This window comes from Dermacentor albipictus, chromosome 9 (assembly GCF_038994185.2).
Source record: "Dermacentor albipictus isolate Rhodes 1998 colony chromosome 9, USDA_Dalb.pri_finalv2, whole genome shotgun sequence".
NCBI lineage: Eukaryota > Metazoa > Arthropoda > Arachnida > Ixodida > Ixodidae > Dermacentor > Dermacentor albipictus.
The window spans coordinates 94,089,640-94,104,519 of record NC_091829.1 but is presented as its reverse complement, the minus strand read 5'-3'; the positions used below and the strand labels follow the sequence as shown (position 1 = coordinate 94,104,519).

General features: G+C 50.4%; 1 protein-coding gene across 1 annotated transcript in view; it reads left to right on the top strand.

Annotated features, from left to right (window-relative positions):
* Nucleotides 1–8,945, top strand: part of Pgm1 (phosphoglucose mutase 1) — a 49,712-nt gene extending 40,767 nt beyond the window's left edge. Inside the window, exons 7-8 of the mRNA XM_070525010.1 lie at nt 5,596–5,730; nt 8,621–8,945. Of these exons, the coding sequence (XP_070381111.1) occupies nt 5,596–5,730; nt 8,621–8,710 (225 nt within the window). The 3' untranslated portion in view covers nt 8,711–8,945. The remainder of the gene's footprint in view (nt 1–5,595; nt 5,731–8,620) is intronic.
* The last annotated feature ends 5,935 nt before the right edge of the window (nt 8,946–14,880 follow it).

Here is a 14,880-nt window from a genome sequence, read left to right as displayed (position 1 = left end):
AATATAGTAGAAGGAGTGGCTCGCCAGCTTCGGACCGCAGCCTGACGCCCCCAACCAGTCGCCCACGCCGTTCACCGTCACCACGGCGACGTGCTGCGTCACCTCCGCCGTCGGGAAACTAGCCGGCGCGACCGATGGAGGTAAGGTCGCCGGACCGTCTGCGTCTCTACGAAATACTCCTCTGCCTATTATGATGGTGAAGAACAAAGTGCGTGTGTTAATTGATAGTATACCTGCAACAGCATTAGTGGATACTGGTGCTACCGTTTCCGTCATGAGTGTGACTTTCAAGGAGAGGCTGGGTCGGAAAGTTATGTTCCCGTGGAATGGTGATGTGACGTTTCGTGGTGTCAGTGGAGAGTGCCTAGTGCCCCTTGGTATCTGTGTTGCAAGTGTTTTGTTCGGAGGAGAAGACCTTAAAACAGAATTCCTCGTATTACCGCGGTGCACTCATGACGTAATTCTCGGGATTGACTTTCTTCAGGATTGTGGTGCATCTGTTAACTGTGGCACAGGCGAAATTACTTTGAATAGCGCACTTCTCGCCACCCTTGCCGACACATCCTTACCAGTGAAAAACTATTGTGTTGTTTCGAAGAATTTGCTGGTACCGCCTTGGTCGCTGTCACGTGTCCCTGTCAACTTCACTGCTGCCGACCTTTCATCGTTTGACGCGCAAGTCCAGCCACTTACGTCGAGCTGCGCAAAGAAAGATGTACTCGTGCCACGCTCTGTCGTGAGAGTAGTGAATGGCGTCTCAAATTTGTGGGCTTTCAATTGTTCTTGCGTCCCTGCCGTTCTCCCGCGTGATATGAAGCTTGCTGAATTTGACAAGATTACTTATAGCTCCATTACAGTTCTAAGCGAGGAGGAGCAGTCTCATACTAGCGATCCCCAACGAAACATTTCTGAAGAGCAGATCCTACGAATGATCAACAAGGCACTGCCCTCACATGAGCGCCGCGCTCTCGCACAAGTATTGTGGGCACATCTTTCTGTGTTCGATTTCACACAAGGCGACAAGCAGGCTTCACTCCCGCGTTCTCGTGCTCGCCACAGAATTGACACCGGATCTGCGCACCCCATTCGGCAAAAGCCTTACCGCGTTTCTTCAACCGAGAGGACAGTTATTTCTGAACAGGTGAAAGACATGCTGCGGAATAACGTCGTTCAAGAGTCTTCTAGTCCGTGGGCAGTACCAGTGATCTTAGTAAAGAAGAAGGATGGATCGTGGCGGTTTTGCGTCGATTACAGGAAACTGAATGCGGTCACCAAAAAGGATGTGTATCCACTTCCTAGAATTGATGATGTCATCGATTGTTTACATTCCGCTGCCTACTTTTCATCACTGGATTTGCGATCAGGGTATTGGCAGATACCCATGCACCCAGACGATAAGGAGAAAACGGCCTTCGTGACACCAGACGGTCTTTATGAATTTAACGTTATGCCGTTCGGCCTTTGTAACGCGCCAGCAACATTCGAACGATTCATGGATACTATCCTCCGAGGACTTAAATGGGAAATTTGTTTGTGCTACCTCGACGATGTGGTGATTTTTGGCAGCACATTGAGTGAGCATAACAGCCGTCTCAGTCTTGTTCTGGATTGTGTCAAACAAGCCGGCTTGATCCTAAATTCCAAGAAATGTCGTTTCGGGGAAACCGAGACGTTAGTACTTGGGCATCTGGTCGACAAAAACGGTGTGAGGCCAGATCCACGGAAGATTGAGGCAGTCAGCTCCTTCGAAGCACCGAAGTCAGTGCGGGAGTTGAGAAGTTTCTTGGGCCTGTGCTCGTATTTTCGTCGCTTCGTCCCAAGATTCGCCGACGTGGTGTACCCCCTAACATGTCTTCTCCAAAAAGCCGTCCCTTTCAAGTGGACATCGGCTTGCGACGACGCGTTCCGCCAGCTAAAATTTCTGCTAACGTCAGGGCCCATATTGCGTCACTTCGATGCATCCGCACCTACGGAAGTGCACGCTGATGCCAGTGGCATCGGCATCGGTGCCGTACTTGTGCAACGTCATCAAGGAGCTGAACACGTTGTGGCTTATGCTAGTCGCTCTTTGACTAAGGCGGAACGCAATTACACTGTGACTGAACAAGAATGCTTGGCAGCTGTTTTCGCTGTCCACAAATTTCGACCCTATATCTATGGACGCCCGTTCACTGTCATTACTGACCACCACGCGTTGTGCTGGTTGGTGAATCTCCGTGACCCGAGTGGACGACTGGCACGTTGGGCTCTTCGACTGCAGGAGTACGACTTCGTTATTTCCTACAAGTCCGGGCGTCGCCACGCAGATGCGGACTGTCTCTCCCGCCTTCCTCTGACGACGACGGAGTGTGACGAAGACAATTTTGATGACTGTTTTGCTCCCATTTCTTCTACATTCCCAGATTCGATGACTTTCAAAGCAGAGCAGGAAAATGATATTAGTTTGGAACCTCTATTTGTAGCAGCATCGCGTCCTGGAGCCACCGGTCGATTTTGTGTCCGTGACGGCCTGCTTTACAAGACCAATTATGCTGTTAAAGGAGCACGCTTCCTTCTGGTGGTGCCGCAAAGTCTGCGAACGGACATACTGAGAGCCATGCACAACGATGTAACCTCTGGTCATCTAGGATTCGTAAGAACTTTGAACCGGACACAGGAGCGTTTTTACTGGCCCAAAATGCGGGCCACAGTCAAGCACTACGTCGCCAGTTGCGAACAATGTCAACGCTACAAGCGCCCTACGACCGCTCCGCCAGGTCTTCTCCAACCTCTGCCGCCACCTTGCCTGCCATTTGAACAAGTGGGTATCGATCTTCTGGGCCCATTTCCCCGATCATCTAACGACAACCGATGGGTGATCGTATGTGTCGACCATCTGACCCGTTACGCGGAAACGGCGGCCGTACCATCTTCAACAGCTGCGTCCGTTGCGACGTTTTTGCTTCGATTCATTATTCTTCGACATGGTCCCCCCCGTGTCATAATTAGCGATCGCGGTCGTCAGTTCGTTGCGGACGCCGTAGAAGAACTGCTTCGTCTCTGCAGTTCGCAGTTCCGTCATTCAACGCCTTATCACCCTCAGACAAATGGGCTCGTGGAACGTACGAACAGAACTCTAACTAACATGCTGGCCATGTACGTATCTTCCGATCACAAGGACTGGGATGACGTACTCCCCTTCATCACCTATGCTTATAATACTGCAAAGCATGAGACGACCGATTACAGTCCTTTTTATCTCCTTTACGCACGTTCACCGCTAAGCTGCATTGACACTATACTACCGTTTGACTTTCACAGCGAGTACTCTGTTGCCAAGGCGCTTTGTCTTGCCGAAGAAGCCAGGCGTATCGCTCGTCTTCGCACTGTGGCATCGCAAGACCGATCGAAAGAGCGCTATGACAGCCGACATCAGTTTGTCTCGTACGCCAAAGGAGACTTTGTGTGGTTGTGGACTCCGCAACGTAAACGTGGCTTATGCGAAAAGTTTTTACCCCAGTACACGGGCCCATTCGTCATTGTAGATCGCTTGAGTGACTTGACGTACGTGGTGGCACGCTTGACGTCGGCTGGTCGTCGGTCTAGCCGGACCCAGTTAGTACATGTTGCCCGTCTTAAGCGGTTTCACCCTACGCTTTCCGAGTGATTTGGACTTGCCCAGCGGGCTTCGTCTGGCAACCGGGGATTGCTACGGCATGAGCCGGGCGAGGAGAAGAAGAAGAAGACGTTAGCGTGTGCATGGGTGTGCAGCCTCGGGACGCCATCTTTACTTCGCCATCAATCTCGGTCCTTAAATAAAGCCTGTTTAACTTTAACCGTAACAATATAATTGATTGGTATAGGTGATATTATTATTATTATTATTATTATTATTATTATTAATAATAATAATAAGAAGAAGAAGAAGAAGAATAGAACTTCAAGGTGCACTGCAGTCTGCAGACAAGGAATCACAACTATGGGCCGTCCAGCAGGCCCGGGGTGCGCTCGAAAAGTACAAGCCTCATGACCCACTACAAACGGGCCCAACTGGACTAGTGCAGAGTAGAGTATAACGCCGGGTCGACGCTTGGCCAGCGTCACGACACCTTAAATCGTCGTTTGCCGGCACTTTATTAAAGTTATCCCTATCCTATCCTATCCTGATAATGATAATCGATTTTTCATAATCATAAATTATCGGTGGCGTTAAAAAAGACTGGTGACGTTGCCGCGTGAAGGTCGTAACAAAAAAGGAAAACGGGAAAATTAACTTTAAAAAAGGAAATAAAATCGCTGTTGTGAAACCGGTTGTGACGTCGTTCCGACTCGGTTGATACGATCGCTTTGAAGGGGACATGCAGCTTCCCGGCAACTCATCACTACACCGTTCAATACACGGGTTTCTTTGGCACCGGAAAAGCGATCGGTAGACAGGCATAAGCTGGGAAAAGCAAGTTAGTGGAAGTGAAGTAACAGCCGAGCCGAAGAATACTTACGCATTGGAAGACAATTCTCAGAGTTTCTTTAGCATTTTTTCCCTCGCACTGTCGGCCGAACACGTGACCTCTGAGACTCGGCGTAGTGGCCCACAACGTCTGGTTCCCCAGTAGCTCTTAATCGACGTGCACTGGTTCGGTTGCCCTGCCGTACTGCCATGGAGGAAGGGAAAAAAATGGCCAGGCTTAGCTTGGTTAAGCCAAGAATGCGTTGCATATTGCGCGGTCTTTTTATTTTTTATTTTTTTTGAGGGCGTGGTATTGCTTGGCGGCACTCGATTTTCGCGTCACGTGCCAGAGCAGCGCCCCTAGCGGGAGGAGCGGGAGTCAGGTGGTGGCTGCGGCCGCGCGCGACCGCGCGAGTTGGGGCCCAGCTTTTCCTCCGGCTTTCGTGACGTCACGTCACGTGGTTGGTGGCTGCCCGGCCGCGCCCAAGGGCTCAACTGAGTGGTTGCAATATGCAACGCATAAAAGTTAGATCATTACGTCACGCGGCCAGCCTTGAAAAGCGCAAGCTCCGTGAAGCCAGTCGCTTTGCTCAGTGGCGGCCCAACACGTGACCTCTTGCGTCGACCGACACCACGGAGCGAGACGTTTGGCTCCCAATAGCTATGCCGGTAGTTTTTGTTCGGTGCGCGCTCGCTCGGCTGCCCTGCCGTGGCTCTGCCTGCAGAGCGGGCACACCAAAACCCAACCGCGCACTTTGACGTGCGATCACGTGTTGGGCCCAAATGCTTGTCTTCAATCGCGTTGCGTTGTGCTCCCACCTAACTTTCTTTTCCTTCCTCCATGCGCATAGCTCTGCCTTCGAGCGGCAGGAGTACTAAAACCTACCGCGCGCCCTGTGCTGGGCCGATTCGCCTTGGCTCCCTCTGGCGCTCTTGCCCACACAGCTCCCGCTCATCTTCCTTTCCATATTGCCGAAATTGGGGCGTTTTTTTTAGACATTCCCTCTTCACGAATCACCGCTGCCCCTATATCTGTAGATGGCTTCCGGTCGTGGGGATCCTGTCGTGGGGACTGCACACTCGACGCAGTCGGGACGCGCGCCACCCGAATAGTGGACGACTGCGGTCCTCTGGTTTATCCCTCCCCAAAAAAACGCTCCCCCTCGCAGGGCCTGCGCATCGTGTTCACCGACGGCTCCCGCATCGTGTACCGCCTGAGCGGCACGGGCAGCCAGGGCGCCACCATTCGGGTCTACATCGACAGCTACGAGCCGGACCCGCTCAAGTGCAAGGAGGATTCGCAGGTAACCGTCCTCCCCGCCCCTCTGTGATTTTAAGCTCGCCCGTGGCTGTCCTACATTCTTTTTATGCGAGGCTATTCCGGATTCCACGGAGTCCCGACTCAGCCTTTCTTTTTGGGGGGGTGAGGGTGGACGTCGTCCACTCGTCTAAGATATCTGTTTCCAGGAACGCGTGCTATTCGCACATCAAGCAATGTGTGTGCGTGTCGGAACCTTCTCAATTCTCTTAGTCCTTTGTAATTTTTTAGATGTGTTTGTTCCTTGTCACGAACGCTCCGGTTATACGGCATCACTTATCGTAAAGCTTGCGTAGAGGCAGTGGAGTAGTTAGACACGCTCTAGGAAAGCGCTTAATCAGTTTATACGTATGAAGTATTCGTTCGAAGCTCTGTTATAGTTAATATCGCGGTGAGAGCTTGATTATAAGAAAAGCAAATGAAGATGGAGTTATTCTTGAACATCGAAAGCCCAGCCCCGGTACGTCACTGTCACGTCATGTATTTCAAAGTGTCTTTCTTTCGTACTTCTGCCGCTGTTGCTCAGTAAAGAAAAAGGAACTATCAGAAGAAATTCTGGAATTTCATATATGTACCAAAACCATGATCTGACTTTAAAGGGACACTAAATAGAAAGATTTCTTCTGCATCAGTAAGTTACGCTGCTTCAATGTCGAAAAGAGCACTCTTACCACGATAATACGCTTGGTAAGCCAGAAGAAAACGTAATAACAAAAAACAGGTGGCGACGCCGCCTTGAAATTCCCGCACCATGTCGCTGTGATGTCATGGATTTTGGCAGCGTCTTCTAGGGCCTGGCTAATTCTTTAGCGAGTACATTGTGTGACCTTCTCGATGGCTAAGCGCTCTGACTAGCTCGGAACTAGACGACCAACTATGGGCTATCCAGCGGGCAGCGGGGGAAAGGCTATGCCTCACCGCACACAATGCCCGTGTGGCCTGAGCCTGGGCTGGCAACCTCGCAGGTCCTTTACCCATTAAAGTTTTTTTCCGTCCGTCCGTTGTGTTCTAATGGAGCCAAAGATTGAACATAGCGAGTTTCGGGAACTTATATTGAGCGAACGCTGCCTAAATACTAAAAAAAAACATTAAAATCCGTGAGGTCACAGTGACGCATTGGCATTGAGGGTTCGGTACGTTTGGCGCCCTGAAGTGTGTTCACCGAGGACAGAAGTTGCTCGCATAACAGATTTGTTGATCAGATATAATGTGGTCGAATTATTTTCGCGGGACCCGTCTAAGCCTTCGTACCTTGATGGAAACTGGAGTGAGGACTGAAGCATTTCTATAAGAGCGAGGCCACCGCACACGGCAGTCGAACCGGCGACCTTAGTACTCAGTAGCAGAGGGCAGCGCCATAACCAATGAGTCACCGCGGCAGGGAGTCATCGTGCCGGAATCGTGTCACGGTCTGCCGAGAATGCGTAGCTACGACCAGAGCAGCAACCTCAAACCGGTTTTGCGGGGAAAAGAACCGGTTATCCGGTTATTCGATTCACCGGTTATTCGATTTGAAAACCGGATAACCGGAGTGATAGGTTATTCGGTTGGTCATTCGAATGGGCGGATACTTCTTCTCCTGTACTTGTTTCGAAATTACCTCTCTTTCTCTCTTGTATTCTTATATTTGTAGTTACTTTTGCAACCGCTCGCGCAACCCGATATCTGCTCTGGTAGACCTCCCCACCTTTCCTTCTTTAAGCGCCAACAATTCATGTTCGAATATCCGGCTAACCGGTTATTTAAACCTGATATCCTGAATATCCGTTTCTCAAAGTATGTATAACTCGTTTTCGAGACCGGATTCATTTCCCTCCGGTTAAACCGGATAGCCGGTTCAACGGATATTCTCAAGCACTAGTAGCGACATACATCAATCGCTGCATTTATAGCTGCGAGTAATGTGGACGATTATGACTGAATATCCTTTTGAGAAGGGGCTGTAACGTGCGGATCACAATCCAGCACGCACTATTCAACTTCATATCCAACTTAATTGTGTGATGGTAGGCACGCTTTTATTCTGCTTCTAATGCCTACAATAAATCCGTAGTTACATCATTCTGACGCTATGTACCAGTTTTTATTGGTTATCGCTGTGTTTCTTTTCTACCACGCGCCACCAGTACTACGTCTCTCGTCTCTCGCTTATGTTTGCAGCGCTAATCTTTGCTGTCCTAAACCCCAAGGCTTCATGCCGACTGGCCACGTGTTTATCTACTATGGTATGTACACTGAGACATTCCAACAATGTGTGTGTGTTTATGTGGTACTTTTGCGTGGTACATACCTTGGTTACCACCTCGGTTACACACCTTGGTTACACACCTTGGTTACCACCTTGGTTACACACCTTACGTGGCAATCACCTTGGTTACACCACCTTTTAAGTAAGTTCGCGTTCTTAGCCCGCCATATCCTCTAAGTGCACCAGCTGGCCCTCAACAAAACCCCGAGTGCCTCGCATATTGTTTTTTTCCGTTCTTCTCATTTCATGTTCGTGGTGTGCCCTGAGTATGCGCGAGAAAGACTGACATTGGCAGATACATTGAGACATTTACACAATGGACCACTGTCGGAGGACCTCTTGCTTGGCGCGTGGCCACAGAGTTGGCAGACGACAGAGACAATGCGTGCACTTTCACGTTTCCTAGGTGACACGGGCCTGGACTCACGCCTGTGATACCAGTTGTGTAATGTGTCATTCACCTCGTTCCTCCCATTATCATCCCTCATTGTGACCCTTTTTCTTCCCCTCTTCCCCTTCCCTTACGTAGAGTAGCAGGCCAGATGCTCCATTATCCGGCCGACCTCTCTACATTTTCTAATCATTAAAATACTTCCTTCCTTCTCATTTCATCTTTCAAACCACGCAGAAGATGCTGTGTCCCCTGGTGGCCATCGCCCTCCACATTTCGGAGATGAAGAACTTCATCGGCCGCACTAGGCCGACCGTGATCACGTGAGCTGGGACCGGCGTCGCTCGCCGCCGCCCCCCCCCCCTCCGCCCCCACCACGGCTCGCTCGGCGCGGGGCGCAACTAGTCCCCGGTGCCGAGGCTATACTGTGCGGAAGCTGCCAACAAAAAAGAATGGGTCGAACGGCGTCTCACGACGCTGCGTGCAGAGCAGCGTGCCCTCCGTGCCCGCTGCTCCGCCAACATTTGATTCTCCTCGAGGCAATAAAACCCACTTATTTGGACTTGTTTTGCTGCACTTGAGAGTTGCGTCGCATATTCCCTAAAACGTGCCAGCGCGGTGAATGGGCTTACGCCTTTTTTTTTTGTGTTATTGAGATAGCATCTATGCGCACACTTATAGCTCCTCGCCGTTGATTGGTTTATCAGTTTTGCGACCGCGGTCGCGCGACTGAAAAATCGCGCAGAGAGCGACTGGCCCGAAATGGTCGCTTTTCAAGAAAGGCGACCGTTTGCGACCATTTGCGACTGGTCGCTTTGCGACCAACTTGGTCGCGCGACCACTGTCAGTCGCCGGTGTGAATGAGCCCTTAAGGTGATCTTGTACGTGACGGCGACGAGTGATGGCTTCGAGCGGCAAAATGGGCCGTCGCTTGAACAGACCGCTCGGTCTCGTCGCTCGATCGCTCGGTTCTGGAAATTCAGAAAACGTCGCTCGTCGCCCGGAACTGCTATGAGCGACTAGCCAATAGCGCGAAGCCGGAACTGGATGTGCATCGCTCAAGTACTGCAGATTGTCGCACGGAACGAGCAAACTATTGACATTTATGCGTGCAAGGTTAAGAGCCTACTACTGCAAGACCTTCAGAAATATTTTATGCGGCTCTTACCGTAATGTACATGAACTTAAATTCAAGAAGCACGTGTCACGCTAGTTTGGGCGCGTATATTGCTGCCCTCATGCCGGCAACACTGGGGCGACGTCGCTCAATATCGTCGCTCGCATGGGGTACGACTCGTAGGCGACGAGCGGACGCGACAGCCATCTCCATCGCATCGCTTCTCGCGCCCAAGATCGCTTGCATGGCGTTTATATTTTAAGGCGAATTGCCGCCGTCGGCGTGATGTTCCGTACACTCTTAGAAAAATTTGCACCCTTTGGGGCTTATCTTGTCCCACAACAATAATCGTCATCTGTCTTGCCCGCGTTTCCTATCTTTAACGCCGCGAGCCCGGTACTTCCCAGTCACGAACGGCATGCGCGTTATCAGTGTGACGCAGCATTCTCGACAGGAAAGTATCGAACGCCTAGTTTTCAAGAAAGGAAACGCAAGCAAGGCAGGTGACGATTATTGTTGTGGGACAAATATACACCCCAAAGGGTGCAACCGTTTTAAGAGTGTATTTGCGATTTTTCGCGAAGCGGACGCCCCACAGCGGCCACGCCGCGAATCACTCTATCCGGGATGCGCGCGAACGAATTCCGAAACAACAGCGTCTGCTGCGTAGATCGGTCGCTTGTCAAAGCCTTTATTGATGTACTAGCAGCGCTGCAAAAATAAGCCTCGAGAACATTATTGTTGCGTGCAGTATTGCACATCCACAGGTGTAAGAGTCGCGAAACATCGTTCCATCCTTTCCCAAGTGCCAACGAGACGAAGAGAAGGCAGCATTCGGCCCAGAAAATTCGGGCGGACAGGCCCGTAACGGCGACGATGATTGTGTACGTGCGCCATTTTCAGCCAGATGACAAATTTGGCAGATATAAGAACTGATGTGATTTCGCGTTTCTTTTGACCATGCGTGTGTAGCGCCACGGCTATTTCTGTCTGGATATGTGAGATGTCTGAATAGGATGAAGACGACAGGAGCGCGCGCTATAGGGCCCGTCACCAGGTCTGGCCATTTCGAGTTTGCAAGCGCAGGGCATGCGATACGCGCTAACGATCGTGTCTGCAAAGCATTACACCGCTACGCGTCAGGAAACGAGCTGACATTTCATACCAGACGTCGTGCACCCATCTCCTTGCAGCCAACGCACTCCCAGCCGGAGAGTCTACGTCAGTCGCGCAAGTCCGCCTGCGTAAATGTCGGTGCAGCGACGTCACCTGCAGTGACACGTAACTTCAATAATTATTCGAGGCAACGCAACTTTTTTATTATCTGTTGCTTCAGCAGGTGAATTAATGTTTATGGAAATAATAGATGTCTGCATGTCTTTGTTTTACTGTGTACCGTAGAAAGAAAGATGTCGAGCCGTGGCCGCAGCGATGCTTTCGAGAAAACAGTGGAGAGGGTGTCGCCATTCGAGCAACCCCCTGCTTTTCGTCGTCTGCTTCCTTCGCGGAGCGGTAATACACTAGCCCACCGAGCATCTATCGTTCCATCGCGGATAAACAAACAAAACTTTGGGAGTTGTCTAATTATGCGGAAGCATCGTGCCACCCTCTCATCTCCACGCAGCCCTATATAGAAAGCGATCTGCGATGGGGACAGAGCGCGCCGAGTGCTGATAGGTTCGCGCGCTGTGTTCTGGCCACTGTTACGTTTCGCCTCCGACGTGCGGTATAGGCGGCGCGGATGCAACGGACGCCGGGGCTTCGTTCACAGCGGCGGACATTTTGGCCAGTTCAGCGCTGCCCCAACGAATCCTGCCAAGCGCGTCCAGGCATGTTTCAATGCCACGTGTCTTCGTGTGGGGAGGAGGAGGAGTCGATTTTAATGAAGAGAATGGAGGAGAGGTCGGCCTGGAGAGCGTGTCTCTAGCCTGCTACTCCTCACTGGGGAATGGGAAAGTGGGAAATACAGGGAAAGGTAGGTGGCGGATGATTATGATATGGTACAATGAGATACTATATACACGTTGTCCAATATGCGGATGCGCACTGGAGACGCACTACACTAAGAGTAATCTTGTCCTTACAAAAAGTAATCTTGCCACAAAAAGTTTTTGCGCAAACACATTTCGCACTGACTACACGTCTCACAGCTTCTAGAGGCGATCGTCTAAACCAGTCTCACTTAAAAAGTTCAAAAGTGCTTTTATGGCACGTTGGGCACAGTCAACACTCCTCCACGCGCCCAAAAGCTTTTCTTCTGAAAAGGGGCGGGAGTCCAAGCTGTCAACAGTAGATTTGAGTTGTCTTCGTTCGGTCGCATATTGAGGGCACACGCAAAGTACGTGAGCTATTGTCTCGAGAGCGTGACAGACGCTACATTCAGGGTCCCGTGCTTGTCCAATCTTGTGAAGGTATCGGTGGGTGTATGCCACACCCAGCCGTAATCGATGAATGAGTGTTTCCTGGCTTCTCCGCAACCGAAGTGGAAGCCGGAATTGTAGTCCAGCGTCAAGTCTATATAGGCGCTCTTGTCGATGTTCGGGGTTGTCCCAATGTCGTGCCGTAGAAGTTTTAATGGTGTTATGGAGCAAGGTGTTAATGTCATACCGGGAAAAATGAATTTTTACAATGGTGCCGTCAGTGTGCGCCTTTTTTGCTTCCGCGTCAGCCTGTTCATTTCCAGCTATTCCACAATGGCCAGGAATCCACTGCAGCACGATGGTGTGCCCGGAATGAGACGCCTCAGCAAGCAGAGACATGATGTCATAAATGAGAGGACTATATGCGGTTCTGTCATTCATATAATTGCTGATGAGTTGCAGTGCTGGTTTTGAATCACAGAACACTGTCCACTTCTCGAGACTCTGTTGCAGTATGCAGCGAACTGCTTCTCGAATTCCGGTCAACTCAGCCGCTGTAGACGACGTCCTGTGTCCTGTCTTGAACCGTTGTGCGATCCCCATTCCTGGCACCGTGTAGGCAGCCGCGGAAGAGGTCTGTGTCACGGAACCATCTGTAAAAACATGTTCATAATGTCCATACATGTAAGCAATGTATGATAGCGCGAAATGCTTGAGACCAGCAAGCGGCATTTTCGACTTCTTCGTTATTCCAGGGATTGAGAGTCTCACCGTTGGCTTTGCCATCGTCCAGGGTGGAACTTTGGGTATGTCATATGGTTCGAAGTCCGACGGCAATAAGTCTTGCTGCGACAACACGGCTTCTGAGTAAGCGGACACAGGCCGTACCCTTGTGATGTTCGCGAGTGGATGTTTCCTGTGTCTAGTCAGTAGCCTTAGATGTAGTCGCAATGGCTCATGTTGCAGATAAACTCGAGCTGGGCACGCACGTGCCTCTGCAATAGTGCCCCAAGTAGAAGCACATCGTGGTAGACCTAGGCAAATTCGCAGTGCGCGAGCCTGAGCACTTTCAAGCGTGCGTATAGCAGTTGTACTTAGCCGAGAAAGTACAGGCGCACTGTAGCGGAAGTAGCCAACAAAAAGTGCCTGGTAGAGCTGCAGAAGAGATGACTTGGATGGCCCCCATGAATTTCCAGCCATATGTCGAATGATCTGAGTAAAGCTGTCCAGCTTTCTTCTTAATCCAGAGAGGTGCTTCGACCAAGATAAGTCACGGTCGATGGTGACTCCGAGAAACTTGAAGTGGGTTACTGCAGGTATAATCTTCCCATTAATCATGACGGGGTAGCAGGCCATTGACTTCCGTGTAAATGCCATGGTTACACTTTTTTCCGGTGAGAGCTGCAGTCCGCGACTGTTTAGGTATGTCGACGTTATTGACACCGCGCGCTGCAGCTTCGTTTGCACTTGCAAGCGCGTTAAGCTCGTGGTCCACATACAGATGTCGTCTACGTACACAGAGACCGAGACTGTGCGTGCGTGTTCTTTGACCAGTCCAATGAGAACGATATTAAATAAAGTTGGGCTCAATACACCTCCTTGAGGCACTCCACGATAGACGGGGTGGTTCATTGTTTCACCGTCTGGAGTTGTCATGAATATTGTTCTCCCTCGAAGATAGCTGGCTATCCACTGATGCATACGTCCCCCGACGCCACATTCTTCTAGGGCATTTAAAATTGCATCATGTAGAACGTTGTCAAAAGCACCCTTGATATCTAGAAAGACAGCAGCCGTTAATCGACGACGACGTTTCTGATGTTGAACAGTTGTTACTAGGTCGACGACGCTGTCGATTGACGACCTACCCTTTCGGAAGCCTGTCATTGCGTCTGGATATATATTACGGTTCTCCAAAAACCACTCCAGGCGCGTCAAAACCATGCGTTCCATGGTTTTACCTATGCAACTGGCAAGCGCCACAGGTCTGTAGGAAAGCATAGCATGGGGTGTCTTGCCTGGTTTCAATAATGCCACAATTTTGCTTGTCTTCCAATGTGCAGGCACAGTTCCCGAGGACCAAGAGAGATTATATAAAGCCAGGAGCTCTTCAGTCGCTCGAGGGCCTAGATGGCGCAAGGTAGAATAGGTAATACCATCAGGACGAGGCGCACTTGAGTGTCTTGAAGAGGAAATCGCTGCACGCAGCTCTTTCAGCGTGAATGGGAGGTCGAGACGATCGTCCATTGTTGGAGGAGCGCACCTGAGCACTGAAGCTACCGATGTTGTAGATCCAGAGAGGTGTATGCAGAAATCTTCCGCGATTTCCTTCTCACTGCGCTTCTGGATGATAGCCAAAGCTCGGAAGGGACGTAGCTGTTGTGGAGAAGATGGTAGTGCTCGTACAACATGCCATATTGTGGACAACGGTTTTCTTGGGTCCAGGCTGGTGCAAAAGGACCTCCAACGTTGTCTGTCGAGCTTGTCTAAGTATCTTTGAATTTTCTTTTGCACACGGCGTGACGTCCTCAAGTCGGATATCAATTTAGTTCGCCTGTATTTCCTCTCGGCGCGACGACGAACAGCCCGCAGCTCTTCATATACAACGTCGACGGATGTTCTTGAATTTGATGCTTGGATGATGCATGTTGTTGCGTGCATTGCTGCTGTAATTCGCTCTTCAATCTCTTTCGGTGAAATTATAGAGTTGCAAGATTCCTCTAGCTTGTTCTGAAAGGCATCCCAGTCAGTGCGTCGCGTATGAGAACTTGGAAATCTTGTAAACCACCTCAGTTGTACATAAGTAGGTAGGTGATCACTGCCATACGTTTCAGCATCTGTGCACCAGGCAGCAGAAGATGAAAGGCATCGTGAAGCGATAGCTAAATCGAGACAGCTGCTGTACGTTGTTCCACGTAGATATGTTGGTGAGCTGTCGTTCAGGATGGTGAGAGCATTGCTGCTTGTGAAGTCAAGAAGTTGTCTTCCTCGAATATTTGTGATCCTACTACCCCAAAGTT